Source organism: Tinamus guttatus, unplaced genomic scaffold (genome assembly GCF_059628265.1).
Source record: "Tinamus guttatus ecotype Peru unplaced genomic scaffold, ASM5962826v1 Tinamus_guttatus_pri_ptg000990l, whole genome shotgun sequence".
Lineage (NCBI taxonomy): Eukaryota > Metazoa > Chordata > Aves > Tinamiformes > Tinamidae > Tinamus > Tinamus guttatus.
The window spans coordinates 336,787-364,508 of NW_028289524.1; the positions used below are offsets into that span (position 1 = coordinate 336,787).

General features: G+C 51.4%; 1 protein-coding gene and 1 pseudogene across 1 annotated transcript; one reads left to right on the top strand and one right to left on the bottom strand.

Moving 5' to 3' along the window:
• LOC148590930 (ATPase family AAA domain-containing protein 2-like) overlaps positions 1-27,722 on the bottom strand; it is a 376,234-nt pseudogene that overhangs the window by 289,796 nt on the left and 58,716 nt on the right.
• LOC148590935 (olfactory receptor 14A16-like) lies at positions 6,229-6,981 on the top strand. The gene has a single exon (XM_088538297.1). The coding sequence runs from the start codon at positions 6,229-6,231 to the stop codon at positions 6,979-6,981; it is 753 nt and encodes a 250-aa protein (XP_088394423.1).

A 27,722-nucleotide genomic window follows, 5' to 3' on the forward strand; every position in this document is an offset into this window, starting at 1 on the left:
AATATGTCCATGTGTCGGTCGACTGCTTTTCTATGGCTGTCTGGGCCACAGCACAGATGGGTGAATCCAGCAAATATATTCAATGCCACATGTGGGTGGCTATGGCAGCATTGGGAGTCCCATAAAGGGTAAAAACTGGTAATAGATCTGGCTATATCACATGAGGAACACAGGAGTTTTTCCATCTTTGGGGCATAGAGCACATTACGGGCATTGCACACTCCCCTACTGGGCAGGCCATAGTGGAACGTATGAACCAAACGCTGAAACGTCAGCTTCAAAAACAAAAAGGGGGAGAATTGGGAATTATGCCTGCAGAGAGATTGACAAAAGCAGTATATGTTTTAAATTTTTTGAGGCTACCCTGGGACAGCCTAGTCCCTCCGATGGTCAAACACGGGGCTGGGCTAAAGGGAGCCCTGACAGAAGTAAAATCGGGCTGTGTAAGGTGATGCTGAGAGACTGGAACACAGGGAAATGGACGGGACCTTTGGACTTGATAACCTGGGGAAAAGGGTATGCTTGTGTCGTTACAGATACTGGAACCAGATGGGTGTCAGTGAAATGGGTGAGACCTTGGCTGGAAGAAAACTCGCATACATCAGACATAGCAGGCAAGCAGCCGGTACCCTAGCTGTGGAAAGTGTGAGCCTGAAGAAGGAAAACATGGGAAGAAGAGGTGTTACTGTTGTTATTAGCTGTATATTGTGGCTTTTAGGAGGTAATGTTGCTTTTAACTCTATTATAGGAGCTGATGCTGCTTTTAACGCTAATGGATATGTTATGCTTCTTAGGCAGATTGTTAATTATACCCAAATTAAGAGTTGTTGACTTTTTGGGATAGCAGATCAATTTGATGCACTGGTGTTAGGTATTCCTCTAAGCAACTGGACAGACCTGAATCCGTATAGCCTACTCAGTACATCATATCAGTGTACAGAGGAGAATGTTGAAATGGAAGGAACGCCCTTTATACTTCAATTGGTTAGCAACACGGTGCCTTATATATACTATAACTTATCAGGCCCGAATCTAGGCACCTTTCAAAACAAAACAGGCCATTGGACGACAATAAAGCTTAAACTGAACCATAGCAAGGATATAAATTCTGCAAGTAGCTATTCTGTGGGAGTAGGAGACCAACACTGGAAGAGCCACCACGAATACCTATCTAATATTGATCAGTCTGGAAAAATACACACGGATGTCCAAGACATTTGGGATCATGCAAAGATTTTGCATAAAGTCACAGAGGATGAGGGTCTGTCATGGTTGGACAATTCATTAAATGGATGGGAAATTTTGAGATGGTTTCACTCATTATTTAGAAGTGCTGGAATGGTGTTGTTGATTCTATGTTGCATTCTGCTAGTTGTGCCTTGTTTATTGAAATGTGTATCCAATATGATTGAGAATGCTGTAAGAAGGTTTGGCTGGTTCAAGAACAAAAAGGGGTAATTGTGGGAGCATATCTAAGTAACAGAGGCTTCCTGATAGAAGACGAATACGATGAACCGGAGTAAGAGCAAGGCGAAAAGATCATGGGAAAACCACCAGCTGCAAGAACAAAGAAGTAGGAGAGGAAGAACCTGTAAACAAGCTTATCGGTGCAGGATAGAGGACTGTGTGCGGGCCAATCATGTAAACGTGTGCCCCCGATATCTACAGCCAACCTAGTACAGTAGAAGATGTGTGGACAGTAGTATGCAGCCAATCGCAATATAAGTGTACGCGTGGCTAGATGACTTAACAGAAATGTAGTAGATAAATAGAGTGCTGTAACGCAAATAAAGTGATTTCTGTTAGACTCATATCGAAGCCTTCAGGAGTCGTGTCTGGCCTCCCGCAATTAGCCATGCAAGACTTGAAGAAAATTACAGGGAAAGACATAGTTGGTCAGAACTTTTTGCTTTTTAATGAGTCCCATGGTGTGTTTGGTGCTGAGCCTATGAACTTCAGTTACTGAGAGGAGGCTGAACAAAACATTGAAGAATTCCAAGTCAGAAGCAACCTCCAAAGTTCTGTAGAGCATTAATGGGTCCCACTGAGAGTCGTTAGCTGCAAAGACTCCCCAGCTGATTAGAGCAGAAAATCATAATCACTGGTAACAGGTAGGCAGAGGAAATGTGCAAGGTGGTTCTGATGCCACATTAACCCTTGATGTGTTTTATCAGGTAGAATGTCCAAGCTCAGTCACTGAGCTTCTGGGTAGGGAAATCCTTTCCCCACATGTTTTTGGAGGTCATCCTGGGGACACAGTGCATGGGTGGGGGTGTGCAGTGTTCAGTGCAGGGCAATGATACGACACCTTTCAGGGTGTTGGCAAGGAGGACAAGGAGGTCCCAGGGTCTCCTGGTAGGCCTTGGTGGCAGAGACAACAGCCATAGCCAAGAGGATGCCGACCTCCTTTGGGGTCCTTGAGCTTTGGCAGTGCCTTAGGCTGTCTCCAGCAGAGGCTGTCCTATGCTGGCTCATACCCATGTGGCTGTGTCCATGCAGCCTATAAACACCCAGCCTGCTTCCCCACTTTGGTCTCACACGGGATCTCCTTCCCTTCACTGATGTCTCTCCATCCCCACTGGCTGTTCCTTGTAACACAAAGCCAAGGGATGATCCTTGCCTCGGGCTGGGTGGCCTGTTGCACTACAGCATTAGCCTTTCAAGTGACATTACCTCATCCTAAAGCCTGATCAGAAATTCCCAAGCTGGGGATATTTCAGGATATTTCATCTTTTCATGCTGCTTCCCACTGCCAAGGAAATCTCCTGGCAGCCCCATAGTGTGGGGAAGAATATAACCTTGTGTATCAAAACAGAGTGGAACATGAGAAACTGAGGACTGACCTGAAGAGAAGGACCTGCATGTTACAAGGGAGACCATACGAGCCAGTGGTGCACGTTCACGTGAATAAGGCCAGACACCTATGGAGCTGCATTAGTAGTAGCATGGCTACCTAGAGGAGGGGAGCTGTTATCCCTCTCTAAGGGGGTCTTTGCATGAAGGCAGTGGTGGGAATCAGTTTTGGGGAACAGGTGTGAAAACTGAGGTGTCCTAGGGTGCTTGCCTACCAACCATTTCTGAAAGGCCTGGTTTTTCTCTTGTTTCCCTTTTGAATGTGCTAGGAGCATGGTGGCTGTGCTGGACACCCCATGCATCTGACATGGTGAGTAGGCCTGTTGTCATTTCATTAAACCAACGGTCTGCAGTGAATTATGCAAGGTCTTTGCAATGTCTGGTTCTGCAGAAGTCTGAGAGAATGGAGCTCTAGAGGGTAATAAGCACTGAGATGTCAGATGGCCAAGAAGATTCTCCACCCGGCTGATGCAGGAGATGGACATGGGTCTCCTCACTGCCCTCTCAGAGCAAGTAGACACTTGCACAAGTCTTGGACCAACCTTTGTCCCTTCTGAAGTCCAAAGGGGTGAGCGTGTGTGTATAGCTGACTCCCTGCCACCATCTCCACTGACTGCAATGGGAGCTTGGACAAGAAGCTCCCATGCACATAGCTGTTTTCTGGACCCCAAAAGTTCGGTAGATAGAATCCTCTTCTGCGATTGTGGAGTGTTAGATGTGCAGGCATTAGATGTCCTGCTGTACTCCTCCAAATGAGGTCTTGAAGCATAAGGAAATTAACTTGCACTGTTCTCTGTCCCTATGCACGTGTTCTGTCTGCTTATGAGATGGGAGCAGGGTCTTGTAGAGCAGGACACGTCCACCTCTCTTAGATAATCATCCTCTGATGAGACCAACTACAATGTCTCAGTCTCTCTCCACGGCTAACAGAGAGACCATTGGTGACCATTTTGTGGACGTGAGTGGACATTTGCCAGGGGTGACCTTTCAGTACCTTTCAGGAACCATCAGCCCTGGAGGCCTGTGATCATCTCGGAAATGCACAGGGGACAGAAAATGTCCCATCTCCAGCTAGGTCCCTGCTCCTGAGCTGGGCCTGGCTCCTGGGACTGCGGGAGCCCATGGCAACCTGGCAGGTACTGCAGAGAGACAGCTCTGCCCAGGAGCAGCTCCTCATAAAGGAGCACCAAGACTCAGGGCACTGCCCACAGGCACCAGGCTGGGACGAGTCGCTCATAAGTGAAAGGCAATAGGGAATGGGAGGAGACCCGAGAATCTCAGTGCAGGGAGAACTCTTCCGAGCCCTTGACACGGTAAGTCTGTGTCTGCGGGGCAACAGTGCTGTGAGTCCTGGCGGGATCTTCTGAACCTGGCACAGCACCTTCAGATCAATAGGATGTGTCAGGGTGTCTCTCCCAGCCTCTCCTGTTTGAATTAGGGGGTTGCTTTAGAGCAGGGATTCCCACCCACATGTTCAGAGGGACAGGGCATCACAACTGCCTTCTTCCAGGGACAGTGCAGGCTGTGAGTGCACCCAGGTGCTCACGGGCTGTAATACAGAGCAGTGTCCCTGTGTCCCAGGGTGCTGTGTGCCCGGGGCAGTGACTCTGCCCCTGCGAGGGTCGGCACTCAGCCTGCCCCAGGAAAGCCCCACGGTGCTGCAGGGAGATGCTCTGGGTGGGAGGAGAGACCCCCATCAGGACAGGCTCATTTTCTGAAGGAGCCTTTCTAAGAGGACAGTCAAGGCAGTATTAATGTTAAAGACAAGGAGCTTTCAGGAGTCTGTTTTCAGTTTTGTCTTGTTTGTTAAGGGCCAGGGGTGTATGGAAAGGAGACGCCAGGAGACTAAGACTCCCAATCCCTTAAATGGAGAGATCTGTGGGGAACCTCAGCAAGTCCCTTACCCCTCCCTGACTGCAGACAGCACCAGCATCACCTTCTCTGGCCTCACCAGGGTCTGGCTGACCTTCTCCTCCCCATCTGCAAACAGAGGGATGTCCCTGGACTGCTGCAGAGCAGAGTGAGTGTCCAGAGGATGGGACAGTGTCTGTGACACTGACAGGGAGAAGACATGGGGCAGAGGAAGTGCTGCCAGCAGGAAAAGCTCCAGCAGTGGAGATACAATCAGCAAATGGGAGGGAACTATAATTGCTGTGAGAGGTGGGATTTGGATCAACCCAGTCAGTCCCTGCAACGGAGATGTCTTCCTCTAAGCAAAGCCCCGTGTCTCCTCTCCTACCCCTCAAGGCCATGGAGTCCTGGCCATGAGCCCCCTCCTTGGTAGAAGAGCGGCTGTGTCTCTCCTGCAGCCTGGTCCTTTCCCAGTGCAGGACAAAGGGACTGAGAGGGACTGTCCTCAGATGTCACTGTCTGGGGGGTGGCGTGCACAGCTGGGGGAGGTGAAGGCTTTCCTCAGTGCTCCTCTGTCTGCTGCTCCTTACTTTCCCTTGCCAGAAGGTTCATACTGTTGCTCTTTATTCTTTCACCTGTCTGTGCTGATCTGGTTTTGCTCTCTGGAGCTAAGGAGGGGAATTCAGCTGCAGTTCAGGCAGTAACTTCCCTTTCCCACTGCATTCCCTCAAGGAACAGTGAAGACATTTAGGTGATGTGAGGATGGGGTCCGTCGTAGTGGAAATGAGATACCCAGAAAGGGTCAGTTCAGCCCCTGCCTTCACTGCACCATTCCTCTCCCTTGCTGGAGTGGGAACTGTGGTAACTGATTCAGGTCCAGACACCTCTGTTGAAGAGAGCAAACTGGAAGGGGGGTTAGATTAACCCCTCCCAGTGATCTTCCCTCTCAAACAGAGCTGTCATGAGTGTGGCCTCTCTCCCTCTCCCTCTCTCTCTCTGTCACAATAGTAAGTGGAGAATATTCCCACTTCCCTTCACTCCACACTTCACCAAATCCCCTTCACTCAGGTCACAGCACCCCTCCCCAGGTGTCCTCTGCAAATGCATGAGTCAATTTGACACCTCCATTTACACCCCCAGTAGAGCAGGACTGACTGCCCTGGAGGCAGGCAGAGAGGCAGAGCACACTCACCCAGCACAAACCAGAGGTCAAGAAAGGGAGCGGAACAAGGTAAAGGAAAGAACCCATGTGGGGGTACCATGAGGAGTGGAATGGATTTTATTCAGAGAAGCTTGTTCTAACTTTAACTTGTTGATGCTTTTTCCTCATTGGAGAGTACACTGAATCAAGATTAAATGTCCAACAGAAGCTCCCTCAATGATTTCCTCCTCCTGGGATTCTCAGACAGGCGGGAGTTGCAGCTCTTGCACTTCTCGCTCTTCCTGGGCATCTACCTGGCTGCCCTCCTGGCCAACGGCCTCATCATCACAGCCGTAGCCTGCGACCACCGCCTCCACACCCCCATGTACTTCTTCCTCCTCAACCTCTCCCTCCTCGACCTTGGCTCCATCTCCACCACTCTCCCCAAATCCATGCACAATTCCCTGTGGGACACCAGGGCCATCTCATACCTGGGATGCGCTGCCCAAATCTTTCTGTTTGTCTTTTTTGTGTCAGCAGAGTATTCTCTCCTCACAGTCATGGCCTATGACCGCTACGTTGCCATCTGCAGACCCCTGCACTATTGGGCCCTCATGGACAGCAAAGCCTGTGTCAAAATGGCAGCAGCTGCCTGGGGCAGTGGCTTTCTGAATGCTCTCCTGCACACTGCGAACACATTTTCCCTACCCCTCTGCCAAGGCAATGTGGTGGAGCAGTTCTTCTGTGAGATCCCGCAGATCCTCAAGCTCTCCTGCTCAGAGTTCTACCTCAGGGAAGTTGGGCTTCTTGGGGTTAGTGCCTGTTTATGCACTGGATGTTTCACTTTCATTATGGTGTCCTACGTGCAGATCTTCAGAGCTGTGCTGAGGATCCCCTCTGAGCAGGGCCGGCACAAAGCCTTTTCCATGTGCCTCCCACACCTGGCCGTGGTCTCTCTCTTTGCCAGCACTGACATGCTTGTCTATCTGAAGCCCTCATCTGTCTCCTCCCCAGCTCTGGATCTGGTGCTGTCTATTCTGTACTCAGTGGTGCCTCCAGCAGTGAACCCCCTCATGTACAGCATGAGGAACAAGGAGCTCAGGGACACACTAGAAAAGATGGTTCAATGGATATGAGGTCATTGCCAATACCTGCCCTACGTTCATTCCCTCATCAGAATATCCCTCAACAGGGATGTGTGTTATGCATTTATTTCCTTTTTAGTTTTCTCTTGTACATCCATCTCAGACAACTATAATAAGTAAATAAATAAGTATATCCACTTCATTGCATGTCTCCTTGGGAACCTCTCCTTTGAATTGGACCCACATCCTGTGTTGAAGCGGGAAGCCAGGCTTCTTCCCCCTTCTCCAGCAGAGAGCTCCCTCGCATGCCCCTAGTGCAGTGAGGAGAGTTTCCTTGTGCAGTGTCTCTTCCAGAACTGGCACCAAGGGACCTCAGGGGGACAGGGTTAGGCTCAGATGAGTACAGACGGGGTGAGACCATGGGCCCCATGTCCATTAGGAGCGCTCAGCTGCCCCAGGCACTGTCAGGGTGTCATCTCACACCCCTCTCCTGTGATGGTGGCAGCCAGATGTCACTGTGGGCTCTTCCCTTCTGTCTCCAGTGCTGTAACATTACAAGTGGAGGGACAGTGGAGGGGAGGAGACTCAGGCAGCAGCCTGTGGGGACAGACCCTCTGCTTGACAATGTCACCCCCACACTCCCACAGCAGGCATTTCCTCACTGCAGCCTTCTCATGGGATCTGCAGCTTTCTGGAGATACATCCCGGCAGAGCAGGACTTTCTCTTTTTAGAGTTGTTCTCTTCATTTCCATGCTGTGCTTCTATGCTCTGTTGTGTGGATATGGCCCAGTTCTCATAACCTGGTGATGCTCTGTTGTGTTGCCATGTAAACATGTCCTGGAAGCACAGGCAGGACCAGGCACTGGGAACCCTTCTGTCAGCCCTGGCTTGCAGACTAATATTTCCTATAACTAAAGGGCATCTCCTCTGTGATATGTCTGAAACCAGGCATTTATTCACAGGATGGTTGCAATATGTCCAAGGTGGGGTGCAACCGCAAAAGGGCCTGATTTTCTGATTGTAAGATCTATGGGTTCCAGCGATGAACTCAGAGTCCCCAGATGATTAGGGATTAGACTGGGTTTATGGTTCATCTCTCAGTGACCAGTGGAGATGATAGGGAATGGTCTCTGAAGTGTCTACCTGGGGCTTTCCCAGAGGAGACCATGTGGATGATAGATGCTTCTGGAGGGGCCCCCAGGAGATCTCAGGGGATTTCAAGGGAGAGCGTGTGCCTAGGCATGGGCAATGAGTGGAGCTTCACAAAATGAGGGACGATCGACAGTGGGGTAAGCAGAAGGTAGAGCACTAAATCCAGGTGTACGTATCACAGAATCACAGAATGGTTGAGTTTGGAAGAGACTAATGGAGATCATCTAGTTCAACACTCCTGCACAAGGAGAGACGCCTAGAACACATTGCACAGGGTCGTATCCAGGCGGGTTTTGAGTATCTCCAGAGGAGGAGACTCCACAACCTCTCTGGGCACCCTGTTCCAGGGCTCTGCCACCCTCACAGTAAAGAAGTTCTTTCTCACATGGCAGTGGAACTTCCTGTGTTTTAGCTTATATCCATTACCACTTGTCCTGTCATTGGCCACTACCGAAAAGAGTTTGGCCCCAACCTCTTTACATTCTCCCCTCAGGTATTTGTACATGTTGATAAGATCCCTTCTCAATTTTCTCTTCTCCAGAGTAAACAGGTCCAGCTCACTTAGTGTTTTCTCATAAAAGACATGCTCCAGTCTCTTAATCCTCTTCGTTGCTCTACACTTGACCCTTTCTAGAAGTTCCACATCCCTCTTGAACCAGGGAGCCCAGAACTGCACACAGTACTCCAGGTGCGGCCTCACCAGAGGTGAGGAGAGGGGCAGGATCTCCTCCCTCAACCTGCTGGCAACACTCCTCCTAATGCAGGCCAGGATCCCATTGGCCTTCCTGGCACATTGTTTGCAACTGGTTAACTTGTTGTCAACATGGACTCCCAAATCCCTCTCTGTGGAGCTGCTTTCCAGCAGGTCACCCCTTATCTGTACAGAGTTATTCCTGTCCAGGTGCAGGACCCTTAACTTGTCCTTGTTGAACCCTATGAGGTTCCTCTCTGCCCAACTCTCCATCCTGTCCAAGTTCCTCTGAATGGTAACACAGCCCTCTGGAGTGTTGGCCCCTCCACCCAGTTTGGTATTGTCCACGAACTTGCTGAGAGTGCACTCTGTCCCCTCATCCAAATCATTGATGAATAAAGTTGAACAGCACTGGAAACAGTACTCACCCCTGGGGGACACCACTAGCCACAGGCCTCCACTTAGACTCGGCTCCATTTATCACAACCTTCAGAGCTCTGCCATCCAGCCAGTTCCAGGAAGAATCATGGACTCCTTGCACAGAGGGTGGATGGGGCCTCAGGAGATCTCTATCCCAATCTCCTTGCTCGCGGCCTGGTCAGCCCTGGTGTCACACCAGCTTGCTCTGTTTTCATGCACTCTGGTCTTGGAAACCTCTGAGGGAGGAAACTACACAATCTCTCTGGACAACCAGTTCCAGTGTTTCATCACAGGGTAAGTGCTCCAGCTCCCCAACTCTAGTGAGGGTCCTTGGCCTAATTTTCTCCCAGTTATCAACATCTTTCTTGTTCCAGGAAACCACACTTGGATGCAGGGTTCTCCATGTGGTCTAATGAACACTGATTAAAGGCAATCACCATTTGACCTCCTGGCTGTGCTGCTGCTCATAGCACCATGATTCTTACGGCCTCCGTTGCTGCCAGGGAATGCTGCTGTCTCATGTTTTTCCTCTGTCCCCCAGGATGCTCAGGTCTCTTTCAGAGAGCTGCTGCCCCGAGCTTTCTCAGCATCTCCTCACAGGAGAGATCCTCCAGTCCCTTGATCATTTTTGTAGTCCCACACTGGACCCTCTCTGGTAGTTCCATGTCCCTTTTGTAGTGGAGAGCCCAGAACTGGACACGGGACTCCTCATGTGGCCTCAGCACGGCTAAGTAGAGGGCCAGGGTCACCTCCCTCCATTTGCTGGCGACACTTCCTAACACACCCCAGGCAACTCTCCATGAGCATTCTGAGATGAGGCAGAGTGACTTAGCAATAACATCCATCAGCTACTGCAGCACTCTTGGGTACATCCCAATCTCCAGAAAGTTGAACGAGTTTTACTGCGTAGACCATCTTTGTGCTTGGCACGTGTTTTCCTTAAAGACCTGTTGGCTTTCCTGAACTCCTGGGCCCTTCAGAGCTGCCTTCTATGGAATCTCCCACCTGTTGCCTGGGGAGTCCCCTGAACAGGTCAGACCTGTTCCTCTGAAGTCCAGGGTCTGTGCTCCACTCCTGTCCTTCCTCTGCTGGACCTGGAAATCTGCTCTTCTTACAGTCACTTAAGGAAAGGATGACAGTGAATATCCCATGGCTGATGCTTTCCTTGGTGTTTTTCCCTCCTCACACTCCCATCCCCACATAAGAGCTAGGACCTGTGATCTACAGACTTTCTCACATTGCTTAAAAGGAGCTGTCATCCACCTCCTCACTCTGACTGCATGGTCTGTAGCTCCCATCATGATGTCACCCTTACTCTGATGCTCACCCACAAGCAAGAGCTCAAACCCTCATCAATCCCATGGAAGCACTGCAAAACTCTGAGCTGCCCCTCCACATAAAGCACCTGAACCCTCCTCATCTTCACTGACAGTCTCCCCTGAAGAGCTTTTACTGCAGCAGCACAGACCTCCAGTTGTGTGAGTGGTCCTAATGCATCTCAATTATTCCAATGACGTAGAGTTCCTGTGACAGTTTATGCTCTTTATGCCAGGCTCTAGGCATTTGCATATATTTGGGCTGCAAAACATCAGGTGTGGCACAGAGGATTTCTCACAGTGAAACCTGTTACCAAGAGCCAAAGACACTGTGTGCAATGGCCCCACTTGAGAGAAGAACCATGCTGACATGTTGACATGCTGAGAGCAGGTGGCAATGTAAATGGTGAGAGGAGGTTCCTACTGTGAGAGCAAAGCCTGCAGTGCCCAAGGCCAGGGAGAAACAGAGCTGGACTGTGCGGGAATGGCAAGAGAAGGCTTTGTTGCCCGAGCAGATTTGTAGCACTTTGAGGCCTGTGACAGAGGTGCAGTTCAACTTGCTCATCAATGACTTAAATGAGGGCACAGAGTGCACCCTGAGCAAGTTTGCAGATGATGCTAAACTGGGAGGAGTGGCCAACACTCCTGGGGGCTGTGCTGCCATTCAGAGGGACCTAGACAGGATGGAGAGTTGAGCACAGAAGAACCTCATGAAGTTCAGCAAGGAAAAGTGCATGGTGCTGCACCTGGACAGGAATAACCCCAGACACCAGTATAAATTTAGGGGTTGACCTGCTGGAAAGCAGCTCTGCAGAGAGGGATTTGGGAGTCCTCGTTGACAAGTTAACCGTGAATCAGCAGTGTGCCCTCATGGCCAAGAAGTCCAAGGGAATCGTGGCCTGCATTAGGGGGAGCGTTGCCAGCAGGTCGAGGGACCATTCCCCATCTTTGCTTGTCACTGAGAGATGAACCATGAATCCAGTCCAATCTCTAATCATCTGGGGACTCTGAGCTCATCTCCAGAACACAGGGATCTTACAAGAAGAAGAGTAGGCCCTTTTGTGGTTGCACCTGCCCCTGCCTGTCGTAGTTGCTGCGCTCCTCCATGCTGGCTGCGCTGCAGGTCTTCTCCTGCGCTTCCTCGCGCTGCAGCTTCTGACCTCGGCCAGAACCCCCAGTGCCACGTCCACCAGCTCTGCCTCGGTCATGCAGTAGATGGTTGCTGCCCTGGCCAGCCCCTGCCCCTGGCCAGCCCCTGCCTCTGCCGCCGGTACCGCCGGGCTGCCGTGGGGGGAGGCCCGGCCGGTGCTGCAGGCTGTTCTGCCGCTGCCATCCGGGCAGGGGCTGCTGCCGCCGCCTGCCTGCCGCCATCTTGTGCACCAGACCGGAGAAGGGGCGGGGCGCAGGGCTCCGGGCATCCGCACCGCCCCGCAGAGGTCATGGCCGCCTCCGGTGGCGCCGGCCCCCGGGCCCACCGGCAGACCAGCCGCAATCTCCGACACCTGCCCCCCCCCCTTGCACATACTTTTGTAATCATGCCATGAAGAAATGGCAAGTTTCAGCCATATCATGGAGGAGGTGCCCTTTTATCATAGGAAATGTTGTTCTGGAGACAAGGGCTGACAGAAGGGTGCCCAGTGCCTGGTCCTGCCTGTGCTTCCAGGACATGTTCACATGGAAACACTACCCTGTCATCACCAGGTTATGAGAACTCCTGGGCAATATCCACAAAACAGAGCATAGAAGCACAGGATGGAAGTGAACAACTCTAAAAAGAAAAAGTCCTGCTCTGCCGGGATGTGTCTCCAGGAAAACTGCAGCCCCCATAGGAAATGCCTGCTGTGAGAATGTGTGGGTGATACTCTCAAGCACAGAGTCTGTTCTCACAAGCTGCTCAGTCCCCTCCCCTCCACTGTCAGACAGAATCATCAGACAGAAATCTCTGGCACACACCAAATGGCACCTGAGGCCCCAGGAATGGACCAAAAAACAAAACTCACTGAAAGGCACTCAGAGGCTGCTCGGGCACACTGAATGGTGCTTGGGTCCTCCTACCATGCCCCAAGAAGCAGACAGACATTCATGAGATGCACCAAAAATCAAGTGTGGGCACTGTGATGAAACCAAAGGCAATCAGAGGCCTCTGAGAGGCTCCAAGTAGTGCTCTGAACACCCTACAAGGGCCCACAAGGCACACGAAGCCCCAAGACAGAGGTTCCTAGGAGCGCCTGATAGACACACTGAGCCCCCTGGGAAGTGTGCAGAGGTCCCTGGAGCAAACTAAAAGAAACACAGAGGCCAAGGGAGCACCCCAAAATGTGCTCAGAGGCTTCCAGGGAGCCCTAAAAGGTGCTTGGAGGCACCTGGGGCACACTGAAAGACACTCCAGCAGAGCAGTTGTCCCCCAGAAGGCAGTGAGGAGCTGCAGGAACACTAAAACACACATGGAGACACTGTGGAGAGCTGTGAACAGCACATGGAGGGCCCTGGGGTGCCCTAGAACACCAAAGAGTGGGAGTCCAGAGGGGCACTGCCAGAACAGGGAGCACGTCAAAGGGACATGGAGGCCTTGGGAGGGGCACTCAAAGCCATGCAGAGGACCCTGGCAGGCTCTCTTTGCAAAGGGAGGGATCTGGTGGGGGTCAAAAGAAGGGAATCTGGCAAGGCAGACGGGAGGTTTGCATGGATCACTGGCAGTGCAGCCCAGCTCTTGGCCTGCTCCCAGCCACTGTCGTGAGCTATCCAACTTCTTTCCTAGAGGAGGTAATGACAGAGGAGGGATGACTTTCTGGACAATGAGGCTTTTTCTCCCTGCAGCCAGCACAAGCCAGCTGTACCACTAATGCCGCTGTGCAAAGGAGCGCTTTAACCTGCCCTTGCTGCCTGGGCGCTTGTGACTGCCTAGGACGCTTTTGCTTCCTACCCCTTGTCTCCAGTACATGCCCAGGCTTTTGCCCGGTGGGGCTTCTTCTCCAAAAGCAGCCAACCACTCCATGCAGGGCATGTGTTGTCATGGCCGGGGCAGGTGGGGAGCAGAGGGAAGAGGTGGCTTTTCTGTTTGGCAGAAGAAGTGCTCTAGTTCACAAACAGGACTCTGGCTGAATTTTGCCACCCTGCTGGCTGTTGGCCTTCAGCCTGAGCTCTGGTGATAGAGGAGGAAAGAGAAGGTAACTCAACAAATCTGAGATTTCCATGAACACAGCACCCCACACTGCCATTCCCATGTTCCCCGCTGGGCAGGGACAGACATGTGCTCATCAACATGAACGGGGTATACAAGTGGAATAGACTGAAGTGACCAGGCACACGGCTTGGCCACACAAGTGCAGTGGTCAGGGTCTTGCTTACACACCACTGCCCCTTTTTACTCCCTCTGCCTCATTCTGTTAGCTGCAGTGTCCGGTGATTTCTTTTACCCTCTAGTTCTTCACGTCCTGTTCAGCTAAGTCCACACTGAGCCAGAGTTGAGGCATCTGCCTGCACACCTTAACACTACTTGGCTGGGGGAGCTGTGGGCCTGGAGGGAAGATCCACGGCCACCACATCCTTCACTGTGGTGCAAAAGGGCCCATTTCGGAGCAAGACAACCGAGCTGCCCAAGAGCAGCTAAGTACTCGGTCAGGCTTTGGTCACCCAAAGTGCTGTAACTTCCCTGGGGCCCAGTGTGAGGATACGGAGTTTGCTTCAAAGAGTTCACACTTCCCTTCAGAAATGGGATGCTCACATACCATTATAAAAGCTGTTAACAGCAATTCTGCCCCTCAGAGGCTCTAACAAAATGAAACGCTGACTAGAAACACAAGCAAAGGAGCGCTTTACATTCCTCTATGATTTTTTTTTAAATTCCTGGTAGAAATTGTTTTCCTTTACCAACACTATATGTTTCCATGCATCAGTTTGCCCTGTAAATATCTGGATGGAGAAAAAAAGTGCAAAATAAAGAGGAATAAGGGGGTATATCTAAATGTCCATGATTGACAAGAAGAAAAATATGCCCTAGCAGCATACATTGTTTATCTGAAAAAAAATCTCAATCATGAAGTACTCCATCAGCAAAGGAAAAGATGGTAGGCAATGACTATGTATCCAAGAGGAAATACATTTTCCTTTCCTTCACAGGAATGCATCCTAGAGTCCTCAGTGGTGCAGAAGGGCTCAGCCCAGAGCAAGAAGACCGAGCTGCCCAGGAACACCCAAGGGCTCTGTTAGGCTCTAATCAAAATGCCACAGCTTCACTGGGGTTCCACATGAGCAGATGGATTTTGTTTTAAAGAGCTCCCACTTGTAGAATTCCCTTCAGAAATGGGATGCATACTCACACAATTTATGAAAGCTATTAACAGTAATTCTGCCCCTCTGAGGCCCTAACAAAATGAAATATGAATGCAAAGGAGTGCTTTCCATTCCTCTGCACTTTTTTTGTTATCCCTGGTGCAACACACACACACACACACAAAAAGATTTCATCAACACTACATGCTTCTGCCCATCACTCTGCCATGAAAGGATATGGATGATAGAAGATTAGTTTATTAGAAAAAATAGTTTATTTGAAAACATTCTCAAACATGGAGTACTTCTTCAGCAAAGAAAAAGACGGTAGGACGTGCTTATGTATCCAAGAGAAAACACTTTTTTTATTTTTTTTTAACAAAAATGCATCCTAGAGTCATCAGCGGATATAAAACGGGGCTTCTAATAATGCACATGCTGACAGCATGTTATAAATATACACATTTTTAAGAAATATCCCTCCAAGGTGAATAATAAAGCTATTGTCCACATGCCATCACTGGCTAAAGAGTGAAGCTGTCTTCATCACAACAGTGAAACTGAGATTTATTTATGTATTTGAATCCAATGAATTTTAACTTATTGTAATGTCTCAGCTTAATTTTCTTGGCATCTTCTTAGCATCTTAAACTTAGCATTTTCTGTTCTTCAGGGAAAGAAGGTGTTTTGAGCTTTCCTCAACAGCCCTTGGTCATTGTTCCCAAAGTTTTCAGATAAATTTCCTGAGATGATTTATGAAAGTTCCTTGTGTCAACATGTACTGTTAGCCTGTGTTGCAGTCTGAATAAGGGGGGGTTACATTTAGTGAACATATTTTAGATTTTATTTATAACAGTCCCTTGTAACCATAGCACAATTTACGCTCTCCCCTGTCACCATTGCAATCCAAAGAGAACACAAATCTGCTGAGGCACCTCTATTAAATAGCTACATATATATATGTGTGATATAAATCATGCATATTTAGAATGGCTATTATGAAAAGCCAAAAGTTTGCGTGGCCAATGGCTTCCTTCAGGGCCATTTTTTTTTTTTCTGAGACTTTAGATGAAGGTGTTTGCAAAGAGGTACAGGACCATGTTCAGCACAGCTACAGCTGTCTGAAGATCTCCATGAAAACATCTTCCATCACAAACATCTTCCCAAGGATGGACTGAGCCTGTTTTTATTTTATCTCTCTCTGTCCCTCTCTAACTCATGTTCCTGTCTGTGAGTGTAGTGATGTATTTGCAGCTCGGAAGAGGGTTCTCTGTGCCAGAGCTTTGGGAGAGTATATCCTTCAGGGGAGGGCTGAGCTCAGCCCCACATCTTGTGGTGGGGTAGGGCCGGGACTGACAGAGCCCCAGGGCTGGCTCAGTGAGTGCTCGCCCCATGGTGGAGGGCCCTTTGGTCTGAGCAGAGCCACCACCGCTTATGTCCATACAGACTGTGGAGAGCCCATGGGAGAAGAGCATTCACAGCGTGAGACCCCATGGACATGGGTCATGCACATGAGGGCTGCAAACAAAAAAAAAAACCCATCCCCACAGGAAACTGGTGCTTGTCTGGGAGCACCGAGGGGAAGGAGCAGGATATGGCACTTGCTCACACTGCGCTATGGCCCTGCGGGGTCCATCTCAGTCTTGGCCAGAGCTCAGTGTGCACAGAGCCCGAGGGAAGAAGAGGTGTATGAGGATGCCTGGTGGAGGGCAAGATTGCTGCAGAGAAGGGGCTGAAGTACAGAGGTGTCTGCCTTAGAGCAGGAACCCATCTGTGCCCGTGTCCCCCTGCCCTGGCACATGGGAGGAAGAGCTGATCTGCTAGAGAGTAGGTAGGACAGGCTGGATCGATGGGTTGAAGCCAACAGTCTGAGGTTCAACAAGGGTAAGTGCCAGGACCTGCACTTTGGTCACATCAACCCCATGCAGTGCTACAGACCTGGGGCAGAGTGACAGGAGAGATGTGTGGCAGAAAAGGATTTGGGGGTGTCAGCTGACAGTGGGATTAACGTGATCCAGCAGTGTGCCCACATGGCCAAGGCAGCCGGCTGCATCCTGGCTTGTAACAGGAACAGTGTAGCCAGCAGGACCAGAGAAGTGATCATCCTCCTGTACTCGGAGCTGATAAGGCCGCATCTCAAATACAGTGTTCAGTTTTGGGCTCCTCACTACAGAGGTGCTGGAGCGTGTCCAAAGACACTGTGAAGGGGCCGGAGCCAGACTTTATGAGGAGCGGCTGAGGGAGCTGGGATTATTTTGTCTGGAGAAGACTCAGGGGAGACCTTATCGCTCCCTACAACTACCAGAAAGTTGTAACGAGGCAAAGGTTGGTTTCTTCTCCAAAATACCTACCAACAGGACAACAGGAAACAGCCTCACATTGCACCAGGGGAGGTTCAGGTTAGGAATCACAGATATTAGGAAAAAAATCTACATGGAAAGAGTGGTGAAGCATTGGAACTGGCTGTGCTGGCGATTGGTACCAAGTCACCGTCCCTAGCAGTGCCCAAAAGAACACGCGGATGAGGTTCTTAGGGACATGGTTTTAGCAGGCAGGGTGTTAAAGGGCTTACAGTTGACTTGATCTTGAAAGTCCTTTCCAACCCTAATGATTCAATGATTCTCAGCTGAAGAGGAGTCATGAGGGTGCCTTTGCAACCTGGAAGGCCAAGAGCAGCTGGGCAACATTTCTCCCTGACAGCATCAGGGTCACTCAATGTGAAACTCAAGCAGGTGAATGCAAAGGATGGGCTGGGGCAGGTGTTAACCTTCCTGGTGCTGGGGCCAGCAGTTGTGCCACGCTGCTACAACCTGGTTGTCCCAGTGCTGGTGGAGCCCCAGGAGGCCTTTCCTGGTGGGAAAAGCAACTCCTTTCACAAATTTCCCTCTCTTCTCTCAGCTCCTCACCAGAAATTGGTTCCACAACTTGTGCAAACCTGGGATCACAGGAGTGGAGCTCCTGAAGGATACCAAGTGCGAGGTGCTGGAGCAGCTGCATGCTCATGCCCCCAAGGAAAAGTGGGAGATGAAAAGAGGCAGGAGAGGGTTGGGAGTGCTGCAGGATGAGCAAGCAGAGCAGAGCACTGAGGAAGAGGCTCCTGATGAAGAGCTTGTGCAAGGGGGCCCCTCCTTACTCTGGGTCAGACCTAGCCTCAGGAGCCGCGTGGCCAACACGCAGACATGCCACCAGAATGTGCTCAGTGCACACAGCAGCCAAGCCTGTGGCACCTCCTTTGGCTGGTGGCTTTCAGGATGCAGAGGACAGCGAGTCTTTCCCTACATCTGCCAGTACAAGAATTCAGCTAGAGGAACTAACCTCAGCATCTTCTTTCTCTACTGGAGGCTCTTGGACTGAGATCATGAGCTTGCCTCTGAAAAAACTACTGCCTGCAGAAATAAGAGCAGCGATGCTTCTCTTGTCTGCAGGCCCTCCTCACCAGGTGAGCAAGCAGCACATCAGCTGTCCCCAGCATCAAAGGGAGCCACATGGTGAGCTGTGTCTGGGGATCCAGTTCAACCAGTCACTGAGTCACAGAGCAGCTGGAGTGAGAAAGAGGTTCTGGAGGTCTCTGCTCCAACGTGAGCCTCCTGGTTGGAGTGGTGGCAGCGAGAGGGGGTTTCCGAGGGGCTGGCAGGGTCAGGCTCTGTCTCTTTCACCTCTGTTGCAGCAATTGAATTGGTCAGCAGGCAGGCACTGTGAGGTCATGAAGCGGGTCAGAAAACCTACCACGTTCAACAGGTACGAGGCCCTGGAACATGTGAATCAGATAGAGGAGGCCTTGAACCAAGGCCCGTCTAAGGGGATCTCTACACAGGGGCAGTCTAATCCATGCAGCAAGGCTGCTCCCCCTAAAGTGAAAAGGAGCACCCGGAAGAAGCGGCGGGTGATCGTCGTGGGTGACTCCACGCTGCAGGGCACGGAGGCACCGATATGTAGACCGGACCCCTCATCCAGAGAGGTCTGCTGCTTACCTGGGGCCAAAATAAAGGATATCACAGAAAGGCTCCCAAGAATTGTTCAGGAGTCAGACTATTATCCTCTACTATTGATTCATGTGGGTGCTAATGATGCCATGGGGAAAATGAGGGACGTCAAGCAAGACTTCAGAGCCCTAGGGATAGCCATCAAAGGTACAGGTGCCCAGGTGGTGTTCTCCTCCATTCTGCCAACGAGGGGAATGGACTCAAGGAGGAGAAGGCGGATATGGCAGCTTAACAACTGGCTGCGCCGCTGGACCTGGCAACAGGGTTTCGGCTTCTACGACCATGGGTCTCTGTTTGATGACCAACAGCTAGTGGGGAACGATGGTACTCATCTTAGCAAGAGGGGCACACGTCTCTTTGCAAAAAGGCTGGCCAACCTGGTTAGGAGGGCTTTAAAATAGGCAAGAAGGGGGAAGGGGAGTGGCACACTGACGCGGCAAGCAGTACCGCACAGCCAAAGTCAGATGGCGTCCAGCGGGAGTATGGTAGTGGGGAAGTGAGGATAGGAAATGATCACAGAGGGTCCTCTTTCACCCCTCCTGGGAAACCTGTGGCCTCTGTTGCTTCCCTGAAATGCCTGTACACCAATGCGCGAAGCATGGGGAATAAGCAGGATGAACTGGAGATCTGTGTGCGGTCCCAGTGTCATGATATCATCGGAATCACAGAGACGTGGTGGGATAGCTCGCACGACTGGAGCGCTGCCATGGAAGGCTATGTGCTCTTTAGGAAGGACAGGCTGGGAAGGCGAGGTGGTGCAGTTGCTCTTTATGTGAGAGAGCAACTGGAATGCATGGAGCTCAACCTGGGAGTCGAGGATGAGCGAGTTGAGAGCTTGTGGGTAAGGATTAGAGGGCAGGCTAATGTGGGAGACACTGTGGTGGGTGTCTGCTACCGGCCACCTGACCAAGACAAGGAGGTTGATGAGGCCTTCTATAGGCAGCTGGATGTTGCCTCACGGTCACAGGCCCTGGTTCTCATGGGGGACTTCAACTACCCCGACATCAACTGGGAGGACAACACAGCCAGGCATAAGCAGTCCTGGAGGTTCCTGCAGAGCGTCGACGATAACTTTTTGACGCAGGTTGTGGAGGAGCCGACGAGGAGAGGTGGGCTACTGGACCTCGTGCTATCAAATAGGGAGGGCCTAGTAGGAGATGTGAAGGTGGGGGGTAGCCTCGGCTGCAGTGACCATGAGTTGGTGGAGTTCAGGATTCAACGAGGAGGAGGCAGGGCTGTAAGTAGCCTTGCGACGATGGACTTCAGGAGGGCCAACTTTAGCCTCTTCAGAGACCTCCTCGGTAGAATCCCATGGGCTAGTGCTCTAGAAGGCAGGGGGGCCCAAGAGAGCTGGTTAGTTTTCAAGCGGCACTTTCTCCACGTCCAGCAACAGTGCATCCCTGTGTGTAGGAAGGGAGGCAGAGGGGGCAGGCGACCTGCGTGGATGAGCCGGGAGCTTGTGGCAATGCTCAAGCAGAAGGCAGCGGTATACAGAATGTGGAAAAAAGGACAGGCCCCCTGGGAGAAATACAGGAACGTAGTCAGGGAGTGCAGGGATGCGACAAGGAAAGCTAAGGCACGTCTGGAAGGCAAGCTGGCAAGGGACGTTAAAAATAACAAAAAAAAATTCTTCAAATACATTAACAGCAAAAGGAAGATCAGGGAAAACGTGGGTCCGCTGGAGGACGGGATGGGCACCTTGGTTACAAATAACACAGAAAAAGCAGAGTTGCTCAATGCCTTCTTTGCTTCGGTGTTTACCAAGGGCAGCCCTTTAGAGCCCCAGGCCCTAGAGGCAAGAGAAGAAGCTGGTGGAGAGGAAGACTTGCCCTGGGTAGAGGAAGATTGGGTCAGAGAGCACCTAAGGAACCTCGATACCCACAAATCCATGGGCCCTGATGGGATGCACCCCAGAGTGCTGCGGGAGCTGGCAGATGCCATAGCTAAGCCGCTCTCCATCATCTTTGAAAGATCCTGGAGAACGGGGGAGGTGCCGGAAGACTGGAAGAAGGCCAATGTCACGCCAGTCTTCAAAAAAGGCAAGAAGGAGGACCCAGGCAACTACAGGCCAGTCAGCCTCACCTCCGTCCCCGGAAAAGTGATGGAACGGCTCATACTGGCTGTTGTCTCCAGGCACATGGAGGACAAGAAGGTGCTCAAGAGTAGTCAGCATGGATTCACCAAGGGAAAATCTTGCCTGACTAACCTGATAGCCTTCTATGATGAAATGACTGGCTGGATAGACGAGGGGAGAGCGGTGGATGTCGTCTATCTCGACTTCACCAAGGCTTTTGACACCGTCCCTCACAACATCCTCCTGGGCAAGCTCCGGAAGTGTGGGATAGATGAGTGGACAGTGAGATGGATTAGGAACTGGCTGGATGGCAGGGCCCAGAGAGTGGTGATCAGCGGTGCAGAGGCCTGTGGCTAGTGGGGTCCCCCAGGGGTCAGTCCTTGGTCCAGTCCTGTTCAATTTATTCATCAATGACCTGGATGAAGGCACAGAGTGCTCCCTCAGCAAGTTTGCTGATGATACCAAACTGGGAGGAGTAGCCGATACCCCAGAGGGCTGTGCTGCCATCCAGAGGGACCTGGACAGACTGGACAACTGGGCGGTGAAAAACCTCATGCAATTCAACAAGGCCAAGTGCAAGGTCCTGCACCTGGGGAGGAATAACCCCAGACACCAGTACAGGCTGGGGACCGAGCCTGCGGCCTCTTGTCCTGCTCAGTTCCCATTCAACTGAGACCCCGGAGTGCTGCAGTCACAAGGTCTAAAAGCCGTCTGCAGACTGGCCATAGCTGAACAGAGGTTCCTGCAGGTTTTGTGGCTGAGGAACTGTCAAGGGAAGGAGCTGTTGGTTGGGGCAGCGAGAAGAGCGTTGTGGTGGCTGCCAGGGAGCTGCTGGATGTTTTGGTGGGCTCAGTGGTGAGCGCTTCCTCCCGCGGTGGCAGCAGTCACCGGCGCTGCGCGGCCGTGGGGTGAGCACAGTGTGATGCCCACTGCCCTTCCTGGCAGCCAGGTTTTGCCTGCGCAGCCGTGACCATGTGAGCACAGCCCCAGTGCCCTGCGAGGCCTGGACCCGCGGTGGGAAGAGGGTTAATCCATGTTGCACAGTCTGTGTGGGGCAGGGACAGCCCCTGAAAGCCCCGTGCTGCCTCTGCCCACTGCAGGGCCGGCTCTGGCCAGGCCCGCCGTGAGGAGGGCTGGGCCCCTCTGTGACATGGGCTGTGCTCATAGGGGACATCCCGTGTCACAGGCACAGCACTCAGAGCGCACTGCGACCTTTCCTCACGTGTCGCGACGAGCCCGGGAGAACCCATGCACTGGGACTGCTCTCAGCTCTGCTGTGCTGCGAGGAGCCCATGACCCCGAGCGGGACCCAGCGAGGGGTGTCTGGAATAGCGCAGGGCTGCGGTGACGTGTGCAGGAGGAGCAGGAGAGGAGCTGTTTCCTCATCACCTCCTGTTTGCTCATTATTCAGAGCAAAGAAACTAGGATGGAGCTCTGGGACACTGGCAATGGCAGGTCCCAGGGGCAGCAAGTGCCAGCATGGCTGCCACAATGTAAGACCTGCTGAAGCTCTATCCCATGAGCTGTCGCAGAGATCATGAACCGTGAATATGACTGTTGAAGCGCTGGTGCTGGAGGGAGCCTGGATGTGGCTGGGGCTGCAGCCATAGGCCAGGCTCATGGTCCCCTCTGGCTCAGGTGCCAATGTGGCTGCCAGGACTCCTGGCTCCCAACCCTGACACAGCCCCTTCCCTCCTGGGGCACTCTTGGAATAAATTCCCGCCCCAAGGGTCACTCCTGGCCTTGCAACAGGGATGGCCCATCTGAGCTCCTACTGGGGGAAGGTGTTGGAGCTGCTCTGGTGGCCGTGTGTGTGCAGGGATCCTGCATGAGGAGTTTGGTCCTGCAGGGGAGACCCTCAGGGATTAATTGAGCCCTCAAACTGCCATTGACACAGCACCATCCCCTTGCTGGGTGGAAATCCACTGCCAATATCCCTAGAGAGAAGTCCACCCTATGAGAGCTGTGTCTGGAGGGAAAGGAGATCTGTCTGAAGAAAGCAAAGGGGTCCCACAGCCTCTGCTGGGCTCTGGAGAGGCTCCTGGAAGCCCATGCGCTGCAAACAAGCCCTTTCACCATTCCTCAGCTCATCAGGGATTTCTGTCTGGCACCCCAGCCGCTGCCTTCCCACTGCACTGCCTTGTTCCTCCAGGCCATCAGTGCAGGCTCTGAGCTGGGAGACATTGCGTGGATGTCATGGGGCAGGATCTCCACCATCTAATGCCTGTTTCAGCTCCAGACTGCTGCTGGGCACAGGGGACAGGCTCTAGCTGGAAGGCAGTGCCCACCTCAACTCTACAGGCCCTGTCAGGAACGGGGCTATGTTGGGGAGGGGGTGCTGTTTGGTGACACCTGCTCTTGACATCTCCTTGGTTAGACATGTGCTGAATGGCTGTGAGCTGGCCAACCCAGAGCATGACATGACGTTCCCTTGCTTTTCCAGTGGCTGTGCTTATCTGGGACAGTGTGTCACTCTGCATTATAGAGCAGCTGATGCTGAACAAGGTAGGTCTGCCCTAAGAGATTATATCTCTTCTTGGAAACCCTTCCTATGGATTGAGAGGTGATTTGCATGTAATTTTGATAGGGAAAGGCAGAGAGGGAGGCAGAGAGGGAGGAAAAGAGCTAGAACATTCTTCCAAAGAACCTCTCCAAAGCTTCTTCCAAGCTTTCCAGAGGGAAAGGGACATCCCTTTGTGTGCCAGGAGTGAGCAGAGTCCATCACAACGTGGACATGATCTGACAAGCAAGCCCTCAGTCTGTTTCTCCACATCACATGCTTAGAATTCTTCTCTTCTATGTGCAGGACGTGAGAATTATTCCTCTTGGAGTCTTCAGGGTTGTGAGGCAGCAAGTCCTTGGTGGCAAGAATGGTCTTCTGATTGTTCACAGACCCATGTTTTGCCTTGCAAAGAAGCTTGCAAAGCATCATGGTCTCACACATGAAAAGGCTCTTGGTCCTGGTAAGAAGACAGAATGAAACTTTTGCTTTGCCTTGACACATCTGTGGGATATGGATAACTGCTGTTCAGCCATGGCTGTTAGAAATCCAGAATTCCTTTGCTAGGTCCTGAGAAAACCTTCAGGGCTTTTTTTTTTCTTTAATTATTATTATTATTATTATCATAACATCATAATGCAGAATCAAGTGGAGTTCTCTCTCCCTCTTAAACTTGCTTTTACAGCTGGCTTCAACCAAGTGTTTTGGGGTTGCTAATTCTAATGTAATGCAGTTAAAACTCCCATTCCCTGTTGATACCACAACAAAGCTTGCAATGTTGAGCAACAGCATTGATGCTGGCTCTTCCAAGCTGCTTCTACTTCGGAGGGGGCTGAAGCCACCTGCAGTCCCGACTGGCAGAGTGAAACTGAGATGGGAGGACCAGTGTGTAGGAAAAGCCCTGCAAAGCCGGCTGTGCTGTGACTGCTGGGCAGTGCTGGGAGCAGTACAGCTGCAGTGTGGTGTGGGTGATGTCTGTGGAGCAGCAAGAGCTCTGAGCTGTGTTCAGACTGGGCCTTTCCTTTCAAAATGACTCCATTTGATGGTGCTATGGACATCAGTCTGGCATCCCTCAGGGACAGGCCTTGGGCTTCACAAGCAGCAATTCAAAAAAAAAAAAAAAAAAGATGGTTAACTCATATCCTTTACTAAGGAAGATGAATGAACATTCAGCCTGTAAGATGAAGGGCTGTTGTGCACTGCTTGTATTTTCCTCCTGCATTGCAGTCTCTGTGACGTGGCACAGCTAGGTCTCTTCAAGCCTGGCATGTCCCGGGTGCAGGCACAGTAACTGCGAGCAGTCCCTTCTTCAGGGAGCCTCCCCCTTTTTCTTCTCCTTGAGTCGCCATCCTGCCTCATTCTCATATGAGATAGCCAGGACCCTTCCTTTCTGCTTCTGCAGGGAAGGAAGCTTTGCTGTGCTCTTGGAGTACAGTTGTGGCGTGCTCTGAATTTCTCCCAAGGGAGTGATGACATCAGTCTTACTTATGGGCTTTCTCCAAGGGTTAAAGAAGACAGCTCTGTAGCACGGCCCTGCTGGAAGACCTTCCAGCTGCTGATACTCTCTTTTAGCTTGCTGAAGGGCTCTCTTAGTGACTGTGTGGCTGTTTTGTTGCTACCTAGGTCACAAGCAAGCTGAGCCCCTGAAGTATGATCGCATTGCCTCAGACACCACTGTTCCTCAGAAAGCAGTGGAGGTTTGCATAGAAGAGATCATGCGTCTTTTCTCCCACTGCCTGGAGCGTGGGAAGAAGGTTGTCCTTGTTCTGAAGGACATTGGCATACTTGTCATTGAAGGAGGTGTGGTGAAAATGAGCTTTTACAAAAGCCTTCTGCATAGGCTGAATGGGTCTGAAATGCTGGAAGAAGCTCTTCTCGGGGTAAGTTTTCCATTTCTTCAGTGTTATTTCTCACTGTTTTGAAGCCCTAGCCAAGTGCCTGGGTTCCTCCTAGCCTGCCACAGCCTGTCTGGGCATGCCCTCCTGGTCTAGAGTAACGCCAGGTCCCTGCACAACAATCCCTCCTGGGCTGCTGAGGGCATCAGACATCTCTGACAACCTTCTGGTGATCTCAGTCCTCTCTGATGCTGGAAGACTGTAATATCTTCCACCACTCCTGTACGTCAGCTGATCATAGTACCTTTGATTGCCCTTGTCCCCTTGCTCTGTAGCATTTCTAGTTCTGTGACTGTGTAGCTCTGTCTTCTGGTTGCTCTGCCTCTTGGAGATGATGAAAGGAGCGGGTTGCTCCAATTCCCTGTCCTTCTGCTATGATAACAAGGAACTGCAGCTTGTGGATGAGCTGCCCAGCAGTACCGTGGTGTCGTCAGCACAGCATCTTCAGTGGTGCTGGGAGCACAGCAGGTGGCAGGGCTTGTTGATTACCCTCCCTCTGAGCTGGAATGCAGAGAGAAAAGCAGAACAAGGGCCAGATGGGACCAGACCACCTTAGTTGTTCTTCCCATATTGGCCAAAAAGTTCTGACCAGTGCTTTTGTGTGTCTCTGCACTCCCAGGGCATGAAGGACTTCTGTGCCATAATATGTGTACCTGTACACTGCTAGTGGTGGCCACACTGTGTTCCAGAAACACTCATTCCAGCCAGTGTCCTTCCCCGGCTCTTTAGCACCTCCCTGTCCTTCAGCCTGGACTTTCAAGTGCAGATGGAAAGAGGAGGGCTGAAAGCAGTCTGAGCTGAGCCCCTCGAGGGCTAAACCAGAGATAGAAGCAGCCTGCAGCCCAGCCTGGGTTCCCACCTCTGCCTTTTCCTTGTGTCCTAGTCCTTGGTGCCCTTTCAGTCCTTTCTCTAGGCCAGAGCTTTTTCTCCAACAAAAAGAGAGGAGCCACTTTTCTTTTGGAAGTGGCTCCTACTCTGGAGCCACCAGCTGCTCCCTGAAAACACACTGGAAGTTTGGCACTCATAGTTGTACCCACTGTGCAGGGGAAAAGCAGACCAGTGAGTCCCTGTCCCTGCATTCTGCAGGAACAGCCATTTGAATCTCAGGAGAGACTCTGAGGTTGTTAAGCTCACATCTGAACACCTTCCTAGCTAAGGAGAAAGCAACAGAAACCATCAGAAAAAATGCAATAGCCAGAAATGCAGACTAGTGAAAGGCCTGGGCTCTCCTCCATTGACTTGTTCATTAGGCAAGATGTGGTTTCCTGTCAGGCCCACGATCTTTGCCCTTGCCCAAAGCCTGGCAGTGTTACTACCCGTTCTCCTGTGTTCCCCTGCAGCTGCTATTCTGTACAACGGATGGGGCTGCTGTGAGAAACAGCAAAGATTGTGTCAGACTTTCTGAAAGGCAGCAGCTTCTCCCAACAGAGGAAGCAATGCCTGCTGTTGGCACCATTTCGTATGTGTCCCTCACCTTTGCAGATGCCAGAGATGTGGGAGTCGGTCATCTCACATACTGAAACAGCAGCTTCTCTGACCATTTCTGACTCTGTCATAGTTTTCCCAATGTGAGTAGGATTCCTTGCTTCTTAGTGCCTACCTGACCAAGCAAGCACCTTCTCACCACGTGTTCAGTAGTGTTGCATTGCCAGGGCTTGTGAAGGCTCTCTAGAAGTGATTTGGGACTATTTCCAATGGGTGATTCCCAGAGAACTCCAGTTTTGCTCAGCCTTTGTTCAGGTTCTCTTTGTGGGCTTCTGCAGAGCTCTGTGCGCCTCCCATCTTGCAAGGGGTTTGTTCTCTTAATGGCCTGGAGACTGTTCTTTCCAAGTGCACTGACATAAGCATGGAAGGGACTGCTTAGAAAGCTTAGAAGATGCCTTGTAACAGGAAGGCTGGGAAAGCCCTGCGGCAGCCTGGGGAAGAAGTTGCTGCCCGTGCAGGCACTGGAGGTCTGCATCGGAACACTCCACTTCCTAAGACAGTTCTTGAGGATTGGACCTATTCTTCATATTCTGATCTGGAATGGAAAGGCTTCATAGTGGCTCTGACTTGTGCCCGTGTCCCCATAGCTAAAATAAGCAGCAAAGGAAATGTGCAGCCCCTTCTTCACAGTGGTGCCATTTTGCTCTTTCTAGGAATGAGCTGGAGACCTCTCCCAGTAAGTTACTTGTGAGGCCTCCCCCTGTGAGATCTCCACCCATAAGAGGTCCATCAGTGAGACTCAGACGGGTGAGAATGTCTACTCTGCAAGGTGTGAAGGCTGCAGTGGGAGAGGAGACTGGGGAAGATGACTCTAGTGTTGAGAAAGGTAATGGAGTAGATCATTTCAGGTGGGAGAGTTATGCCTTCTCCTTCTCTTCTCCACTGTGTTGGGTTTTGGAGCCAAGGCTGTCAGTCTGCGCTCGATGTGCTGCTGTTTAGCCCACATGAGAAATCGAAAGTGACCCTGAGGGAGCAACACATCAGGGCAGCCCAGCGCTCCCAG

Bases quoted from the DNA above. Each gene is read 5' to 3' on its own strand.
- LOC148590935 (XM_088538297.1), top strand. From the start codon at position 6,229: ATGTACTTCTTCCTCCTCAACCTCTCCCTCCTCGACCTTGGCTCCATC.